Source organism: Cololabis saira, chromosome 16, assembly GCF_033807715.1.
Source record: "Cololabis saira isolate AMF1-May2022 chromosome 16, fColSai1.1, whole genome shotgun sequence".
NCBI lineage: Eukaryota > Metazoa > Chordata > Actinopteri > Beloniformes > Belonidae > Cololabis > Cololabis saira.
Window position 1 is genome coordinate 3,316,851 of NC_084602.1, and position 18,625 is coordinate 3,335,475.

Here is an 18,625-nt window from a genome sequence, read left to right on the forward strand (position 1 = left end):
CAAGGAAACTCACAGTACCACTTCTCTTGATCTTAAGGTTTTGTTGCTGAGATGCTGTTCTACAATCACTTTTGGGCTAACATGGTTGGGTTCCTGCCTGCACTTCTTCACTTGCGCCTGTCTCCACATATTTCTCCTATATGAAATATGAAAATAGATCATGTTCATTCCTTCCTTTCCTTATAAACAAACCAAAATCACCTAACCATTTACAACATAACATAAGTTGAGTAATATTTGGCTACTGATCTCTGCACAGCCTACCTGCAACACAGCAGTGCTGCTGCTTTTTTGTCCCGCTGCAAAAATGGATTTTAAACTGAGCTGCCGGCTCCTCTTCATTTCTGCGCCGCGTCCTGCCTGTCTGTCTGTGAAGGCTAATTTATGGTTCTGCGTTAATTCGACGCAGAACCTTCGCCGTAGGGTTACGGCGTTGGTTACGCGGCGACTGTGCGGTGCGCGTCGCCGCGTACCCTACGCCGTATGCTCTGCGTTGGTGTAACGCGGAACCATAAATCAGCCTTGAGCAGCACTGAGGGGAGACGGGAGGGAAGCGGGAGCGGGAGCGGGGCTGCCGTGCCGTCAGTAGCCTTCGCAAAGGGTGTCTTGATGATTCGCAATTACAGGCTGAGCCTACCGTTAGTTTTTAAACTATAAAAAGTGGGGGGGACAAAAACATGATTTTGAAAAGTGGGGGGGACATGTCCCCCCTGTCCCCAGTGGAAATTGCGCCCATGACTACGCGTGGAGGCGACGCAGACCAAACGCAGACGGAGAGGGCTGTGATTGGTTCGCTTGGTAGCAACGCATTTCCGGTTTCTGGTTTGAAGCAGTCGTGAACTTTCAGCGCTCTTTTCTTCGTGTATGTGTGACTTTTTTTTGTGTTTAGTTTTTTTGCACAATAGTTGTCCTTATCTCTTTCATTCACTGTGACCGGGAGCCAGTCACCGCACTCACGACCAAAATATGCCAAGGTGCCAGAAAACCATGTGTAGATTATGTAAAAAAGAGGATCTGCACACTTGGATCAATGCAAGTATCTTTAATTAACCAAGCTTTCAGTCAGAAGACCTTCATCAGGGTAATAGTCCATAATAGACTATTTAAGGACTATTGAATAGTCAGGAGATGGAGCTGCCAGGGTGAAGAAAAAGGGGATGATCAGAGAAAATAAGTTTCGGAGGTGAAAGAGCAGCTGGTTGGTGTGTTACTGTAGGCAAACATGCAAAACAGTCGGTATGATGGAAATGCTGAGGGTTCCTATCTTACTGACAGAAAAAGCTGAGTCTCCGTGTGAGCCTGAGCCGCCCTGTTGAAGGAGCAGCTGAGACTGCAGCTCTCTGGGAACCTGAGCAATGAACGCACTGACAAACGGGTGGACTTTCAAATGGCGCTTTTCCACTAGTTCCTACTCAGCGTGACTCGACTTGCCACGCCCCGGTTTGGTGCTTCTCCACCAAGGGTCTAACGTGCCGAGTAGATACTTTTCTGTATCTATTCTGCCGAGGTTCTAAGCTGCTGAGTCGGCTGTATCTGACATCATCACACTACAGACCACCGATTGGTCGGGGGGTTGGAGTCAGACGTCTGAGTCAGGAGGAGGAAATCAGAGAAAGAGACTCTGACGGATTCTTGTTCATTTTATTCAACCAGCAATGGCAGCAAAAGTCTGTTTCATGATCCAACTCTGAGGGTCAGATGTTCATAAACCTGGTGCTGAGGAGAGAATTAAAAAGGGATCTAGACGGAGATAAGGAACGACCAGATCTACCAGGAGCTCTGTCTCTTCATAGCTGCTCACGGCTCCAGCACAGAGACAAACTAACAAAATTAAAAAGCGTCGCCGCTTGAAGCTTCTCCCACTCTCATTTTTTAACTTGATATCCAACACAAGCCACAGACCCAGCAGCACATCTATCATCTCCTCCAGGTTCTACATCTTTAGTGTTTTTGTCTTCTTCGTTTAGAAACACAATCAAATACGTCACAGCAGCTTCGCTCCAACCTCCTACTTCTGATCTGGGTATTGAAAAGAAACAAGGACGAGGCAAGTCGAGTCGGGCTGTGTAGGTACTAGTGGAAAAGCGCCAAAAGTGGATGAGAAAAGTGTTTCCAGGTTTTCACAGGTGTTTACACACATTTGCAAGTATCCGTTACTGAGAAGAGTCCCTGAAACCCCGTCCTCTGGACGGACCCTTGTCCTTCAGGCACCTCGGCTCTGGTGTGCCACCAGGCAACAACAGCGACACGGCTGAGAGAGGAACAGTGTTATTTATTTGCTTTGTCCCATTCACGTGCACTGACCGGAAAAATACGGCTTGTTGTGGATGTTCCGGGCCTTTCCCGTCAGCGTTTCCATCGCAGCCTTCCTGCGGCTCAGCGCTCCTCTCATTGTCGTTATTACGTGTACTGAGTGACATCAACACGCAGGCCAGGACCTGCGGAGGAGGGGAAGTAAATCCCTCTTTGTGATGCACGAAGCCTCACATCACCACATCACCGGGGCGTCCTGGTTCTCCCGCTCAACGCTGTTGTTTCAGCCGGACGGGGAGAAATGAAGCAGGACATGGAACTCTCACTGAACACGTCAAAGCACACAAGTCACTTCTCACTGACTGAACTTGTTCAACTTCTTACATAAATGAGGATGAAGGCCGGCGTATTACTGAGTGACAGCTGACTGAGCAGAGAGAGAGCGCTGGGATTAGGAAATCCTTATTTAAGCCTGAACCGGGCGAGCTGCACAGAACACGTCTCCGTGGTAACTGATGCACCTCTGCGCTTTAATGCCACCGACTCAAAATTCAGCCAGGGTAACTGATATATCCCGGCTTAATCGCTTATCCTGGTTTCATGAAATAACCCTCTGGTACTGAGATCAAATTATTGATTGAACATGTGCAAAAAGAACTAACGATATTAAAAAAGTGGTTTGATGTCAATAAACTTTCACTAAACATAGATAAAACAAAATTCATTATTTTTGGTAATAGAAAGATTGACAGTGAGGCTAAAATCATGATAAATGAGGTAGAAATAGAACAAGTTTTTGAAAATAAGTTTTTGGGCATAACAATTGACAATAGACTAAATTGGAAATCACATATATACACCCTAAGGCTAAAACTATCCAGAACCATTGCTGTAATGAACAAAATGAAAACAGTTCTAAACACAAAGTCACTCTATCTGCTATACTGTTCCCTCGTACTCCCACACATTCATTATTTTGTTGAAGTCTGGGGGAACAACTATAAAACGGTAATAAACCCAATCTATTTACTTCAGAAGAAAGCCATCAGAACTGTTAGCAAGTCTGATTATTATTCGCCTACAAACCCACTGTTTATTGACCTCAAATCCTTAAAATTAATTGATATAGTTGAATTAAACGCTGCACTCCTAATGTATAAGGCACAAGCATCTCCTTCCATCCTTATCCAGCGTCTGTTCCAGGCTAGAGATAGTTCAATAAATACATTTAAAACGATGTATAAATCCAATATAATCGAAAGATACAGAACATATATATATATATATATGTATATATATATATATATATACATATACATTGTTGTTGTAATAATAATATTTATATACCAAATAATGTAATGATTGGTCTTTGGTTTCCTTTAGTTTTCACTCTTCTAGAGATTGTTTCTGTTTCCTCTAAGCATTGATTACCGTATTTTCGCGACCATAAGGCGCAACTTTTTTTTTTTTTTTTTTTTTTAAATGTGCCGGGCGCCTTAAGAAACGGTGCGCCGTGTCTATTACCTGAATTACGGTAATGTCAGGTCGGCCACCATGAGAAGGTAAAAAGAGAAGGGGGCGGGTGAAGCTGAATGAGACCATCCACTGAGCTGTTTAATGCGAAACAGATGATGAAGACTTTTAAGGATTTGCTTGATGTGTAAAGTGAAATAAAATACAATCAAACTAAGTTTTGCTCCGCTCTATTTAAATAAGCACACTTGTGTGTGAGTGTTCTGCAGCGCCGGCCGGTCGGAACCGTCCACATTCCCCGGTTAAAGCAGCGGCTGCAGCAGCGCGGTGATGGTCGCTGCTGCAGCCCGACTTCCTGGTTCCCCAAGCGGGTCCGATGACCTGGTTCCCGGCCGCTTTAAGAGCAGAGATTTCTGGGGTCTGTCTCAGGTCAGATCAGCTTCACTTTCCGAGATTTGCAGCCAAATCTGTCGGTTACAAACCCGGTACCGGATCCCGACATGCGCGTGTGTGTATTCGCGGCGCGACACACAGATTCTCATGTAGGCTATGTGGTGCTGGACTGGCGCAGCTGATGGACAGAAACTTATGGTGATTTTTAAAAGAAAAACTTTGCATAAGAGGTTTCCAGCCGGAGTCATTATAAGGGTGAATGAAAAGAGGGGGACAGGAGACAGGTCTGGAAATTCGGACTGGCGCAGCTGAATTAACGGAGCTCCTGTCGGATACAAACCCCGGTACCGGCTCCCCGACAGCGCGTGTGTGTGAGCGGGTCCAGCGCGAGGGTCCCGGGACGCGGGACCCGGGACCGCCGCGGGACCAGCGCGGGGGGGGGGCGGACCGGGACCCGGGACCCGGTCCAGCGCGAGGGAGCAGACGGGGAGCGGGACCCGGGACCGCCGCGGTCGGGATTTTTAAAAGAAAAGCGTTCCCTAAAGAGACTTTTCCAGCCAGAGTGAAATGAAAAGGGCTGGATGGATGAGGAGATGATCAGTGGCTGAGACAGGTTTGTGCAGCAACCCGGTGGTTTTTTTAAATTCTTTAATGCAGAAACAGAATATGAACCTTTGAAGGGTTTGATTGATGTGAAAAGTGAAGTAAAATATCAAACTAAGTTTTGCTTCTGCTGTATTTTTAGCGCGTGTGTGTTTTGCAACGCGTGTCTGTGCAGCTCCGTCTCCGTAGACGGCGCCTTTTGGGTCGGTGCGCCGTATGTGTGTTTTAAAACCAAAAATGACACACAAAACTGAGGGTGCGCCTTTCCACACAGTGCGCCATATGGTCGCGAAAATACGGTATTTACTTTCTCTGTTAGTTGTTTTTCTGAGATCCGTCTTCTGTTTGTTTTTTACTTGATTTTTCTGTCATATTTATATTTGTCTTCCTTCTTGTTTTGCATGTGTGTTTACTTTGCTGTTTGTTGTTGTTGTAGATTGTTTGTCCTTGTTGTATAAGTACAGTAGTAGTACTATGAAGTAAACAAAGTTAAAAAGGGAAGGCACAATAATCTTAGGCTTCAGCTACACCTTTTGGTTGGTTTATTCCTTACTTCTTTTTTTATAATTTCTTTCCTACAAAAGGAAATGAAAGCAGTGTATTTATCAATGGATCATCATCATCATTTGCTTTTTTTAAATGATGTTTAAATGGTAAATGTTTGAACAACTGTTTACATATTTTTTCACATAACTGTATCTAAATTAGCCCTGATTTAAAAACATGAATCTGGTGTGAAAACTTGAGCTGTTTCTTTGTACGACCATAAATGTGTTGATCTGACCTTTGATGAATTTGGAGTGTTTGTGCAGCTTCCAGAGGTGAGCGTGAGCAACTTGGGTAGATGTATTTATCGTCTAGTGCAGGGGTCGGCAACCCAAAATGTTGAAAGAAAATGTTGTTTTTGGTCCATATTGGACCAAAAAAACAAAAAACAAATATGTCTGGAGCTGCAAAAAATGAAAAGTCTTGTATCAGCTTTAGAATGAAGGCAAAACATGCTGTATGTATTTATATTAGTTATATTATTAACATTTAAGCAATGAATGCAAATGATTCGGTCCAAGAAACGTTGAATCCTCTTTTCTCCTCAGTTATTTTTCTCTTTTTCCCTTTGGAAACAATCCCTTTGGCCGGTTTGTTTCCAACAGCTCCTGCCTGGCCCCTGGCAGGGCGCTGGTGTGTGTCGCAGGCTCTGACGTAAATCTTCGTAAACAGAAATATTGAAATGTAATATTTATTCTACACATTTTTACAGCATTGGAAAACATTAAGAATGTTTGTGTTATGTTTGTCATCCTACAGAAACCATATTAAAAGAAAAAATATATTTCCCTCCCCATCTATTTCCATTTTCAAACATTTTTGAAAAAGCTCCAGGGAGCCACTAGGGCGGCGCTAAAGAGCAGCGGGTTGCTGACCCCCGGTCTAGTAGATTAAAGCAGGCTTGAGCATGTTCTTTCGTGGTTTCCTCTGCTGCCATTTCTCTTCGTTTCTCTTCGTGTCACTTCAAACGATGTCTTCCTGTTCAAAAATTGTAATTACTGTTGCATGCAGCAGCAATTGAAGCTGTGTTTGCAAAGGCACACGTCTGCGCGTTTTAAACATTCAGTTGTTTCATTAGTTAGACAACAAAGTGACATGAGCCCAGGAAAGAAAGACAACTAAAACCTCTGCTGTCCACAACCATGCTAGCAATCTCAGCCGCTGTGTGAGCTGAATGCACGTCCAGGAGACGATTGTGCAGCAGGAATCATTCTATTCAAATCAATTCAATTCAATTTGATTTGTATAGCGTCTAATACAACAGATGTTGTCTCTAGACGCTTTCCAGAGACCCAGAACATGAACATAAACCCCCGAGCAATTATTACATAAACAATGGCAGGTAAAAAACTCCCCTGGTGGGAGAAAAGCCTTAAGCCAAACAGTGGGAAGAAAAACTCCCCTTTAGGAGGGAAGAAACCTTGAGCAGGACCAGGCTCATAAGGGGGGACCCTCCTGCCGAGGGCCAGACTGGGGGGTCGGGAGCGTTAGCAGCACACAGCAGGCAGGTGGAAGCAGCAACGGGATGACCGGGGGTGGGGGCCGCAGGCAGGCACGCAGCACCTGAAGCTCCGGCCTGCAAACATGCACAAAAAAGAGAAAAAGGGGGGCCAGCACAAGAAACTACAGGAGCGATGGACAAAAACGATAGCTATGAAATACTTATAATAAATAAAAATGGAGGAAGGAGAGGAGAGAGGAAGGGAAGAGGAGAGGAGAAGAAGGGTGAGAGGCACCGCCCAGTGCATCATGTCGGTGCCCCCCTGCAGCAGAGGCCTATAGCAGCATATCTACCACCAAGCTATGTTTGAGACTAACTATTATAGTCTTGTTCTATAGCTGCAACTATCACTACTGACTCTAACACACTAGAGTTTACACTAACTAGAGGTTTACTAAATACTACCTAGAGATTTACCAACACCAGCTAGAGGTTTACTAAACACTAACTATAGGCTTTACTAAACAGATTTTTAAAGGTGGAGGTGGTGTCAGCCTCCTTAACGCAGATTGGAAGTTGGTTCCATAGTAACGGTTCCTGATATCAGAACGCCCGCCCTCCAAATCTACATTTGGATACTCTAGGAACTACGAGTAAAACTGCACTCCGAGAACAGAGAGCTCTGCCAGGAACATAAGGCACTATCAGGTCTTGCAAATAATGCGGAGCTAAGCCGTTATCATAACCGTTGTCTGTCTTCTCACCCTCTCACGTCCACCCCCCCACCTTCACCTTCATTCTCCTCCTTCTCAGGGCATCAGCAGTCTGTTCAGCTCCCTGAAAGTAGTTCGCCTGCTGCGTTTGGGCCGGGTGGCCAGGAAACTGGACCATTACCTGGAGTACGGTGCCGCCGTTCTGGTCCTGCTGGTCTGCGTCTTCGGACTGGTGGCCCACTGGCTGGCCTGCATCTGGTATGCTTTCTGAAACACTGGTCCTGTCCTCCCTGTCAGCATTTCACGTTAGAAAGAAACTCTTGATGTTCTGCTGACTACAGGCTTTGCTTAGTGTCTGCTGTACACATATTTAAACACACATATTTATCTCGGCTCCATCGAAATTAAGCGGATTGATTGTTGTTGACGCTCAAAAACGCAGAATCCATTCTCAAATAATTCCAAATACTCATCAACATTCAAACAAAACAATGTTTTTTGATGTTTTACATTCATATTTAGTCAGCAAGAGAGAATCTAAGGTCATTTTTACAACAATAATTTACTGATAATATAGTACTTCTGATGATGAAAAATAAACATCAAATACAGAATATCGGTACTTCAGGTTTATAACAAGTGAATATAAACCTCAACACATGATTTCATAATTTCTTATACCACAGGGCTGAAATTAAAAGGAAAAACTCTTATCTTCATATTATATTGCAAATCCAGATAACAGAGTGTTTTCACCGGGTGTTTTTCAGTTCACTCACGTGTGCTCAGTTATTTCAGTTGTACTGTTTTGTAAACATTTGTTTTGGCATTTAGATGCAAAAGAAAAAAATACAATGAAATAAAAACTAACACAAACAAAACAAAACATATGACGAGCAAACATATTAGGAGGGCTGATGGTCATGGAAAGAGTTCACTAACTTTCAAAAGGGTTAAATGATGGTTTTGCAGACAAAACAACTAAAATTGGGTTAAGAACTATTCAACAACTATTCACACTGGTTTTAAATAATTGTGATGGAAGGATCGTGTCACTTAAACTTAGATGTCTAATTCATTCTATCTATAGAGACCTAACATCCAAACACTTCAGTTATTAATTATTAAAGTGAGAGCTTTTCCAGACACATAAGAAGTGAAGTGGAACAAGTCTTATGCAACAATGTGACTCAATGGCTGTGTCGCCTTTCGAATATAATTTATCAGTGCCTGAGAACAAAAGAACAAAAGAAAATGGATTCATTTAGCTAGATAAGATGAAGACTAGATGAAGATCAGGCTATGAAACAATACAAAGAAGTAATGTGGTGTGAGGAGACCAGATCAACCCGTTCCAGAGTGGTGGGTGAAGACATTACCCATCATGCTTAGTGCCTGCGAGCCAAGTCTGCAAGGTCAGTGTCCCCATCTGGACTTCATCAGTTGATCAGGATGATGTTCAGCAACATTATGGCGAAAAACATTGATTAGTTGATTAATTAAACGTACACCCCGACCCCCAGAAAAAACAACAAAAACAGGCTTTTCTATCAATAGATATGTTTTTTCTTCCTTTGCCTGATGTCATGTGGATATTCCGAGATCACAATGTCAGGATTCATCAAGCTCAAGTATAGTGAAAGTGTGACATCATTCTCACCGCAGAACCCAGTTCCTAAATAGACGTGACAGAGAAGACTGTACACAGTCCACCAACCCTCTGATCATCAATGTCAGCAAGAACTTAATGAAACTTTGAACAGAAATAAAATTGTTAAAATGTATTCAAAAAGAGAATGTCCTTGCCGTTGTGTGGGTTGTTACCAGAAGGACAGACATTAGACAAAGGCTTTCATATACATGAAGTATATAGATAGAAATAGATGGACATGAGCGCTGCAAGTAGTTAATTCAAGTTAATTCAATTCAATTCAATTTTATTTATATAGCGTCTAATACAACAAAAGTTGTCTCCAGACGCTTTCCAGAGACCCAGAACATGAACCCCCGAGCAATTATTACATTAACAATGGCAGGTCAAAACTCCCCTAATGGGAAAAAAGCCTTAAGCCAAACAGTGGCAAGAAAAACTCTCCTTTAGGAGGGAAGAAACCTGGACCAGGACCTGGATCATAAGGGGGGACCCTCCTGCCGAAGGCCAGACTGGGGGTCGGGGATGTCAGTAGCACAGCAGGCAGGTGGAAGCAGCAACGGGATGACCGGAGGTGGGGAGTGCAGGCAGGTGGAAGCAGCAACGGGATGACCGGGGGTGGGGACCGCAGGCAGGTGGAAGCAGCAACAGGATGACCGGGGGTGGGGACCGCAGGCCAGCATGCAGCTCCCGAAGCTCCGGCCTAATCAGCAAGCCCCAGGTTAGGTGCATGGTCGAGGAAAGGTTGAGAAGGGGCAGGGCCAGGGAGAGGAGTCTTGACGGACAAATCTCTCCCCCGCCTGACCGGGCCGTTACCCTGCCCCTCTCACTCCCACGCTGCAGGTTCCGGTGTTTTACATTCTGAGATGCTCTTCGCCACCGGCAGAGGATGCTGCACCATGTACAAAAGAGAAAAAAAGAGATTTACCAACACCAGCTAGAGTATGCATATATGCATTTCTTTTATTTTGCAGTAGATGATGCTTGTTTGTGTTTCAGTGAAAGTGACAGTGATGTGTTCTCCACCAGCCCTCTTTGAATGTCTGATCCAACACACCTCTCATGAACAGATCAAACCCTGATTCTGTAAAGAACAAAAATCACCAATGTTAAAACACAAAGGATAAGACCACAGAAAGAGACAAGACAGCGTTGGGCGTAGCGTGTACAGTCCCGTGACTGGTGGTGTTGTGGTGTATGGCAGAGAATGTCCTTGCCGTTGTGTGGGTTGTTACCAGAAGGACAGACATTAGACAAAGACTTGCATATACATAAAGTACATAGATAGAAAAGAAATAGATGGACATGAGCGCTCCAAGTAGTTCATTCAAGTTAACACAAGCTAAAGGTGAAGCACCACAACAGCGGTCCACCAGTGTAACTTACATTTTGATAGGGAAAGTACAATTCCATGTGGAATGTGTTTGAATATTATCAAACAGGGAGACTTGAATGAAAAGAAGTGTTTTCCTTAATACATCTCAGGGGTAGTGAAGTAGATGTAGCCTAGGTTCCTTTGAAGCATTATTAGAACTACCCAGATATGTGAATTAACCTCTACTTCTGTTTTCATTCCTGGTAAATATACTATTGCTAAAGTAAGGGGAGATATAAAGATCCAAAATGAACTGTTAGTATTGAGAGAAATAAGTAAAGATCCTGACTTTAGACCGAACAAGGAAGTGGGTATATTTAAAATTTGGAGCAAAAAAGGATTGAGTATATTTGGACAGTTAATAGATAAAAAAGGTATTGTGGAATTTACATTATTACAACAAGAACATGGTCTGCCATCCTCTCATTTCTTCGGTTATTTACAAGTTAGAAGTTATCTGTAAAACAGTGATATACAGAAGAAAACAATTAGAGACTTTCATCCTTTGATTCGATTTTTAGTCAAGAATTATAAGTGTGTGAATGTTAAACATTATATCTCTGTACTTTATAATATCTTATAAAGTGATGACGAACCAGAAGAACTGAGACAAAAAATAAGATGGCAAGAAGAACTTGATCTTATTATATCTAAACCTGATTGGGAAGATATAAGCTTATCCTCAAATAAAACAACTACATCTCTGTTTTGGTGAGAATATGCATGGAAGATTCAGATGAGATATTTTTTGTCCAACAAGCTAAATTCCAGCAATCAGCAACATCAACATGTTGGCGGGATTGTGGTGAAAACCTGCTGATTACAGTCACATCTTCTGATCCTGTCCTATTCTGAAAACGTATTGGTCAAGTATTGGTAAAGAAATCTGTTGTATTTTGAAATTGGACTTAAATATCGATTATGAGTTTGCTTTGTTAGGGAAAATGCCAAAAGAGATAGTTAAAACTGAGGATAAGTACCTTATAAGAATTTTAAGAATAACAGCTCTTAAACTCATAGCAAAAAACTGGCTTCAGAAATTAAATTGGAATGAGACACATGTGGGCTAAATGGGAGAGCTATATAAAAAATGGGGGTGAAATGCTAAGATAGTATAAACCAGGGGTCGGCAACCCAAAATGTTGAAAGATCCATATTGGACCAAAAACACAAAAAACAAATATGTCTGGAGCCGCAAAAAATGAAAAGTTAGAATGAAGGCAAATGGCGAAAGGCGAAATGTCGTGGAAAAAGGTTGAAATGTTGAGAAAAAAGTCGAAATGTCAAGAAAAACGTTGAAATGTCGAGATTAGTGTTGAAGTACAATCTCAAGAAAAAAGTTGAAATGTTAAGAAAGAAGTCGAAATGTTGAGAAAAAAGTCAAAATTTAGAGAAAAAAATGTTGAAATGTGGAGATTAATGTTGAAGTACAATTTTGACAAAAAAGTCGATATGTCGAGAAAAAAGTTGAAATGTCGAGATTAAAAAGGAAAGAAAAAAGGAAGAAAAAAAGAGAAAAAAAAGAAAAAAAAAGGTCAAACATTTTTAAAAAGCTCCAGGAGCCACTAGAGCTCTAGAGCTGCAGGTTGCCGACCCCTGGTATAAGACATGAAGAGATCTAAATGCACCTAAAAGCTTAGTACTCTCAATGCTGAGGCGGTCAATGGATTATTTGACGGATAGATATATGGAGGAGCCAACAACTGAACGGGGACTTAACGTTTTCTGTTTGTTTATCGTTTTTTTTTTAATTTTTTTTCTTAGTTATTATATTTGGAGGTATTGTCATGTACTTGTTTGTTTACTTGCTCTCATGGTGCGTCTCTCTCCCTCTAATTGTATTGTGTTTATGAAATAAGAATGGAAATGAGGATTTGTGAAAATATGAATTTTAGTGTATACATAAACGATAGTGAAGTGTAAGGGATGTTTAGGGGAGTGAGGTAACAGGGGGTTAGAAGGTATTTAAAGGAATGTTAGGCCTCTTTTTGTTTTGGTTTTGTTTGTTGTTGTTGTTTAGATACGTCCTGGTTGGTGTCTGTCTTATGTCTGTATGTATTAGGGTTGGGCGGTATGGACTAAAACATTTATCACAATAATTTCTGGCATTTATCCCAATAACGATAAAAATGATGATAAAAAAATACCAATTCAACTCCACCTTTGTAACTATAAATCTATCACCACATTCAGTCTTTGGAGCCAAATCACTGCTCTAAAAGAATACTGAATGCTACTAAACTACACACCAATTAAATTGAATTGATGAAAACCAATTAAATGAGTTACACCTGTACGGAAAACTGGAATGACTATCCTTTTTTCTTTCTTTCTTTCTTTCTTTCTTTCTTTCTTTCTTTCTTTCTTTCTTTCTTTCTTTCTTTCTTTCTTTCTTTCTTTCTTTCTTTCTTTCTTTCTTTCTTTCTTTCTTTCTTTCTTTCTTTCTTTCTTTCTTTTCTGGCTCATTTCCTTCCTTCCTTCCTTCCTTCCTTCCTTCCTTCCTTCCTTCCTTCCTTCCTTCCTTCCTTCCTTCCTTCCTTCCTTCCTTCACGCACACGTACGTTGTAAATCCGGCTTTACACAAAAACGTCATCAATGGAAATTTATCATTTTTACCGTGAGATGACAAATTCTTACAGTGGGGAATTTTTTTGACGGTAAATTGTGAACGGTAAAATATCGCCCATTCCTAATCTGTATTTTAGTTGTTTTTTTAGTTATTGTTATACTGAACGTCACTATGGTGTGGCACATTATAGAAAAATAAAGTATTTAAAAAAGTATATACTATTGCTTCAATGTTCTCCCCTCCAGGTACAGCATTGGAGACTATGAGGTCATCGATGAGGTCACCAACACCATCAAGATGGACAGCTGGCTTTACCAGTTGGCTCTTAGCATTGGCTCACCGTACCGATACAACGCCAGCGGAACGGGCCAATGGGAAGGCGGCCCTGGCAAGGACTCTCTTTACATCACGTCTTTGTATTTCACCATGACGAGCTTGACCACCATCGGTTTTGGCAACATCGCCCCCACCACTGATGGAGAGAAGATCTTCTCTGTGGCCATGATGATGGTTGGATGTAAGTATCAAATACACTACTACTATTTGCTTGTATCCTGTGGTGATTGCTTTCTGTCTAGAGCTGAAGAGGTTGTCGTCGTTTTGGAGTAAAAGAGCATCCTGGTATCGCCTCAATCAATCTCACACATAAGAAGATTTGTCTCCTAGAAGTTTATTATGATCTTACCTGGTATTTAACCCTTGTACTGTCTTTGGGTCAAAATGACCTAATTCTCCTGTCCTTATTTCCTCCTGCTCTCTCCTTCCTTCCTTCCTTCCTTCCTTCCTTCCTTCCTTCCTTCCTTCCTTCCTTCCTTCCTTCCTTCCTTCCTTCCTTCCTTCCTTCCTTCCTTCCTTCCTTCCTTCCTTCCTTCCTTCCTTCCTTCCTTCCTTCCTTCCTTCCTTCCTTCCTTTTTCCCTTCCATCCTTCTTTCCTCCTGCTCTCCTTTCTCTCCTGCTCTCTCCTTCCTTCTTCCCTTCCTCTTTTCTCCCTTCATTCCTTCTTTCCTTGTTTTCTCCCTCCCTTCTCCCTTTCCTTCCTTCCTTCCTTCCTTCCTTCCTTCCTTCCTTCCTTCCTTCCTTCCTTCCTTCCTTCCTTCCTTCCTTTCTTTCTTTCTTTTCTTTCTTTCTTTCTTTCTTTCTTTCTTTCTTTCTTTCTTTCTTTCTTTCTTTCTTTCTTTCTTTCTTTCCTTCCTTCCTTCCTTCCTTCCTTCCTTCCTTCCTTCCTTCCTTCCTTCCTTCCTTCCTTCCTTCCTTCCTTCCTTCCTTCCTTCCTTCCTTCCTTCCTTCCTTCCTTCCTTCCTTCCTTCCTTCCTTCCTTCCTCTTTTCCTTCTGTTCTCCCTTACTTTTCTCCCATCCTCTCTTCCTTATTTTCTCCCTTTCTTCCTTCTTTCTTGAGGTGTGTGAAAGTTCCAGAATTCTCTGGTTTGATTGGTTGCAGGAGGATGGATGGTATTGGGTTGATCTCATGTTTGCAACCACGTGTCTACTTATCTCAGCTGCTGTGATGCCTGACGCCAGCTCCTGTGTTGTGCAGAGGCAGATTATTAGGCAATAGTTAGACAGTAGTAGCTAGGTGTAGTAAGGACATTGTTGTTGTTGGGGGGGACTGTCCCCTTCTAGATCCATTAGGATGAAAATGGTTTGGCACTGGATTAACTGTACTGGCTTGGTCCTGTCTATTTGCAGCTGGTTCGTTTGTGCTGCTTGGTGTTCATGGAGTGCGGGTAGTTTTTTTCAGCCAGTAGGTTTGTATCATGTCCGGGTGTGGTGCTTTTCACCTCCTCATATATGAGATTCTTTATTGGATGTCTGCCATTGGGATGGTATGGGACTAGTTCTGGGAGAGTGCTCAGCTAATTGACTATTTAAAACAAATGTATTTTAGTGATAAGCTTGACGATTCAGATCACATCAAAGTACAGAAACGGCACTGGTTAAAGTTGTTAATCAGAGATGTCCAAATTCTTCTTTTTACACAAGGGCCTAGTTTGATCTTATCTTAAAGAAATGTTCTGTCATGCCACAATAACCTTTGGCTCTCAAGCTGCAGGCTTACTTGTGGAAAAGTAGAATGGGAGACATGGCCTGGGGGAATGCACAAAATGCAGGTCAGGATGTCAGCAGGCATCTACCAGACATCCATACAGACATGTGGAAGCAGCAGTGGGATGATCAGAGGATTGGACTGCAGGCCAGCATGCAGCTCCTGAAGCTCTGGCCTGCAAACATACACATAGAAGAAAAGGAGGGGGCAGAGCAGCACAACAAACTACAAGAACAATGGAGAACAATGATGGTTATAAAATACTTCTAATTAATAACTGAGAAAGGAAAGGAGGGGTGATGGGCACTGCTAAGTGGATCATGTTGTTGCCCCCTGCAGCGTAGCTCTATAGCAGCATAACTACAACAAAGGTATGGTTGAGACTATTATAGTCTTGTCTTGTAGCTGCAGCTATGACTACTGACTCTAACACACTAGAGTTTACACTAACTAGAGGTTTACTAAACACAAACTAGAGGTTTACTAAACACCAACTAGAGGTTTACTAACACTAACTAGAGGTTTACTAACACTAACTAGAGGTTTACTAACACTAACTAGAGTTTTACTAACACAAACTAGAGGTTTACTAACACTAACTAGAGGTTTACTAAATAGAAACATTTTAAGTTTGGTTTTAAAGAAGGGGCGGCAGTAGCTCAGGTAGTAGAGCGGGTCGTCCAATGATCGGAAGGTTGGCGGCTCGAATCCCGCTCCGTCCCAGTTGCTGTCATAGTGTCCTTGAGCAAGACACCTTACCCACCTTGCCCCGTGTGAATGTGTATGAATGTTTGGTGTTGGTCGGAGGGGCCGTTTGGCGGAATATGGCAGCCACGCTTCCGTCAGTCTGCCCCAGGGCAACTTTGGCTACAAACGTAGCAGCTGTGGCTACAAACGTAGCTACCACCACCGGTGAGATTGTGTATGAATGAATAAAGGTCTCTGTAAAGGTCTGGGTGCCTTGAATTGGAAGTAGATTGGAAGTAGTAATGGTGCCTGATAGCAGAACGCCCGCCCTCCAAATCTACATTTGGATACTCTATGAACTACGAGTAAACCTTCACTCTGAGAACGGAGAGCTCTGTTAGGAACATAAGCTACCATTATGTCTTTCAAATATATTGGAGCTAGGCCGTTTTGGGCTTTAAATGCAAGTAACGGAATTTTGAATTGGATTCAAAGTTTTACGGGGAGCCAATGGACTGAGGCTAACACTGGAGAGACGTGGTCTCTCTTGTTGACTCCTGTCAGCACTCATAGAAAATACACATCTGGTCACACACCAATGACCAATGAGGGCATCACCTTGGGGTAATCGCACTTACAGTGCGAAGGCTCTATTTTATCTGTAGGAATTTTCCTTCTTTCCTTCTTTTTATTTTTCCGACGAAATGAGGGCCTCTTTGCCCTCCTAAACGGGCTCCAAAAGTCACCAAATTTTGCACGCAAGCCTGGCCTGGTGAAACATTTGATATTTAATGGTTTACATTAATGGGCGTGGCCTAATGGCTCAACAGCGCCCCCTAGAAAACGTTGTGCCTCAAGCCCCACAATACGGTTTGACGTACGGACATCGGAAATCGGTACACACCTGTATCATGTCGCAACTTAAAGAAAAGTCTCTTGGCGCCATGGCCGAAACCGAACGGGAAGTCGGCCATTTTGAATTAATCGTGTAATTTTGGCCCAATTTATGCCATTCCTTCGGCCGCTTCTTCGCCCGGATCGGAACTTGCACCCAGGTGTGTTGAACATCAAAATGTGCGTCTCCATCCTGCGACGACGCGCATTACTTTTCTCAGTCAAAAGCGGTACCGTGGCGACGATAAACGCCAAAAAGCGCGCCCTCCCTTCATCTGATTGGTCCATATGTGGTAGTTCCTATTTTCTGCGATAACTTTTGAATGGTTTGATATAGAGAGTCGTGGGTGGTTTCATTCACTAAATGTCCAGGGGCCTCATTTAAAATGGACTGCGTAGGAGTCATACTAAAAGTGCACGTACGCTCAAAAGCCGAAAATGCCGGGCGCAAAAAAAAATCCGGATCAATAAAACCATGTGCACGCAGACTTCCACGCAGTCCAGCTGGAAGGTTGCGTAGCTGAATCCGCTTCATATCCCGCCCCTTTACACGCCCAGAAATGCATATGGATGAGCCTGCTGAGCATGCGCAGTGGCTTTCTGCAGCCTGTTTGGCGCAGATCCATGGTTTGGCGTCATAATGAATGAGAAGTAGCAGCCACCGTGACACTGACTTTCACGGAGACCTAGATGTTGTAGATGATGTGGAGGACAGGAAAACCACATTATTTGGTGGTCACAGTAAAAGTTAGAATAAGTATATAAATAGTATACAATAAAATAAAGCGAGTGAGTGGCAGCACGCCGTTGCTGCGCTAAACGCCGTGAGTTCCCCGGCGCAACAGGGGGACACACGTCCCCCCGTCTTTTCAAAATCATGTTTTTTTTCCCCTTACTTTTTAAAGTTTAAAAACTAACGGTAGGCTCAGCCTTAAATTGCAAATTAAAAAAAACGGCCCCGCAGCCCCGCTCCCCCTCCTCCTCCCTCCCCCCAGAGCTGCTCAGGGCTGATTTATGGTTCTGCGTTCCTTTAACGCAGAGCCTACGGCGTAGGTGCGCGTCGCCGCGTACCCTACGCCGTAGGCTCTACGTCGTTTTAACGCGGGACCCTAATTTAGGCACCATACACCTGCACATAAAGGTTTCACGCGCGCGTAAAACTCATATATATGAAAAAAAATCTGAGTCCCTTTAGGGAAGAAATGAGGGGCTCCGTGGGGTTCCCTAAACGCAGCCCCTCATTTGTTCTGTCCTAAAGCGGTGAAGGAGGTTCCCCGCGTGTCACCGCAGCTGCAGCTCCAGCAGCACCAGAGTCCTGACTGACTGAGCTTCACACACAGAGGAACACGATCAGCGCTATATTATTTTATTTTATTATTTTATTATTTTAAGCCTGACATATGTTGTGATGTGTGATGACATTATTAAGAGTATGACATGAATCTGGCTTCATTTCACCACCTCAAACCTTGCCTCGCCAGGTCCCCGTGTCTTAAGTAAATTCTTACGGGAGGGTGAGGGTTGCCGTAAAGATAAGCAGATTTTTCGGTTAGTTTTTTCTTTTTAGATCCGAGGATTTGCGTAGAAGGTGGCTTCCGCAACTTTCAGGCGCTTTTTCTGCGCAAGCAAGCTTTATAGATGAGGCCCCAGGTCTGAAGAATCTACATGCAAGTCATACAAGCTTCCACTGCAGCCTGAACGTGCACAAGGGTGCGAGGGCCCGTTCATCGCTGCTTGCAGCTTTAATTTTGCTTGGTTTTCTGTCCTGACAATAGTCTACTTGTGTGTTTCCATTTTGCAGTCTTTCCGTTTAGTTTGTTTTTGCATCATATTTTGTGCCCATCCTGACTTACCTTTATGAATAAGCTAATTCTTTCCATTTTGGCAATATCAGCTCTTTTTTCTCTCTGTTTTTAGATGTTTCCCTGCTTCAAAAACACCCTGACACAAGTAACTGTGTCATCAACAGACTTGATGACAAG

General features: G+C 42.9%; 1 protein-coding gene across 1 annotated transcript in view; it reads left to right on the forward strand.

Annotated features, from left to right (window-relative positions):
• LOC133462825 (potassium voltage-gated channel subfamily H member 5-like) overlaps positions 1–18,625 on the forward strand; it is a 300,804-nt gene that overhangs the window by 145,733 nt on the left and 136,446 nt on the right. The window contains exons 13-14 of the mRNA XM_061744276.1: positions 7,523–7,680; positions 13,263–13,534. Of these exons, the coding sequence (XP_061600260.1) occupies positions 7,523–7,680; positions 13,263–13,534 (430 nt within the window). The remainder of the gene's footprint in view (positions 1–7,522; positions 7,681–13,262; positions 13,535–18,625) is intronic.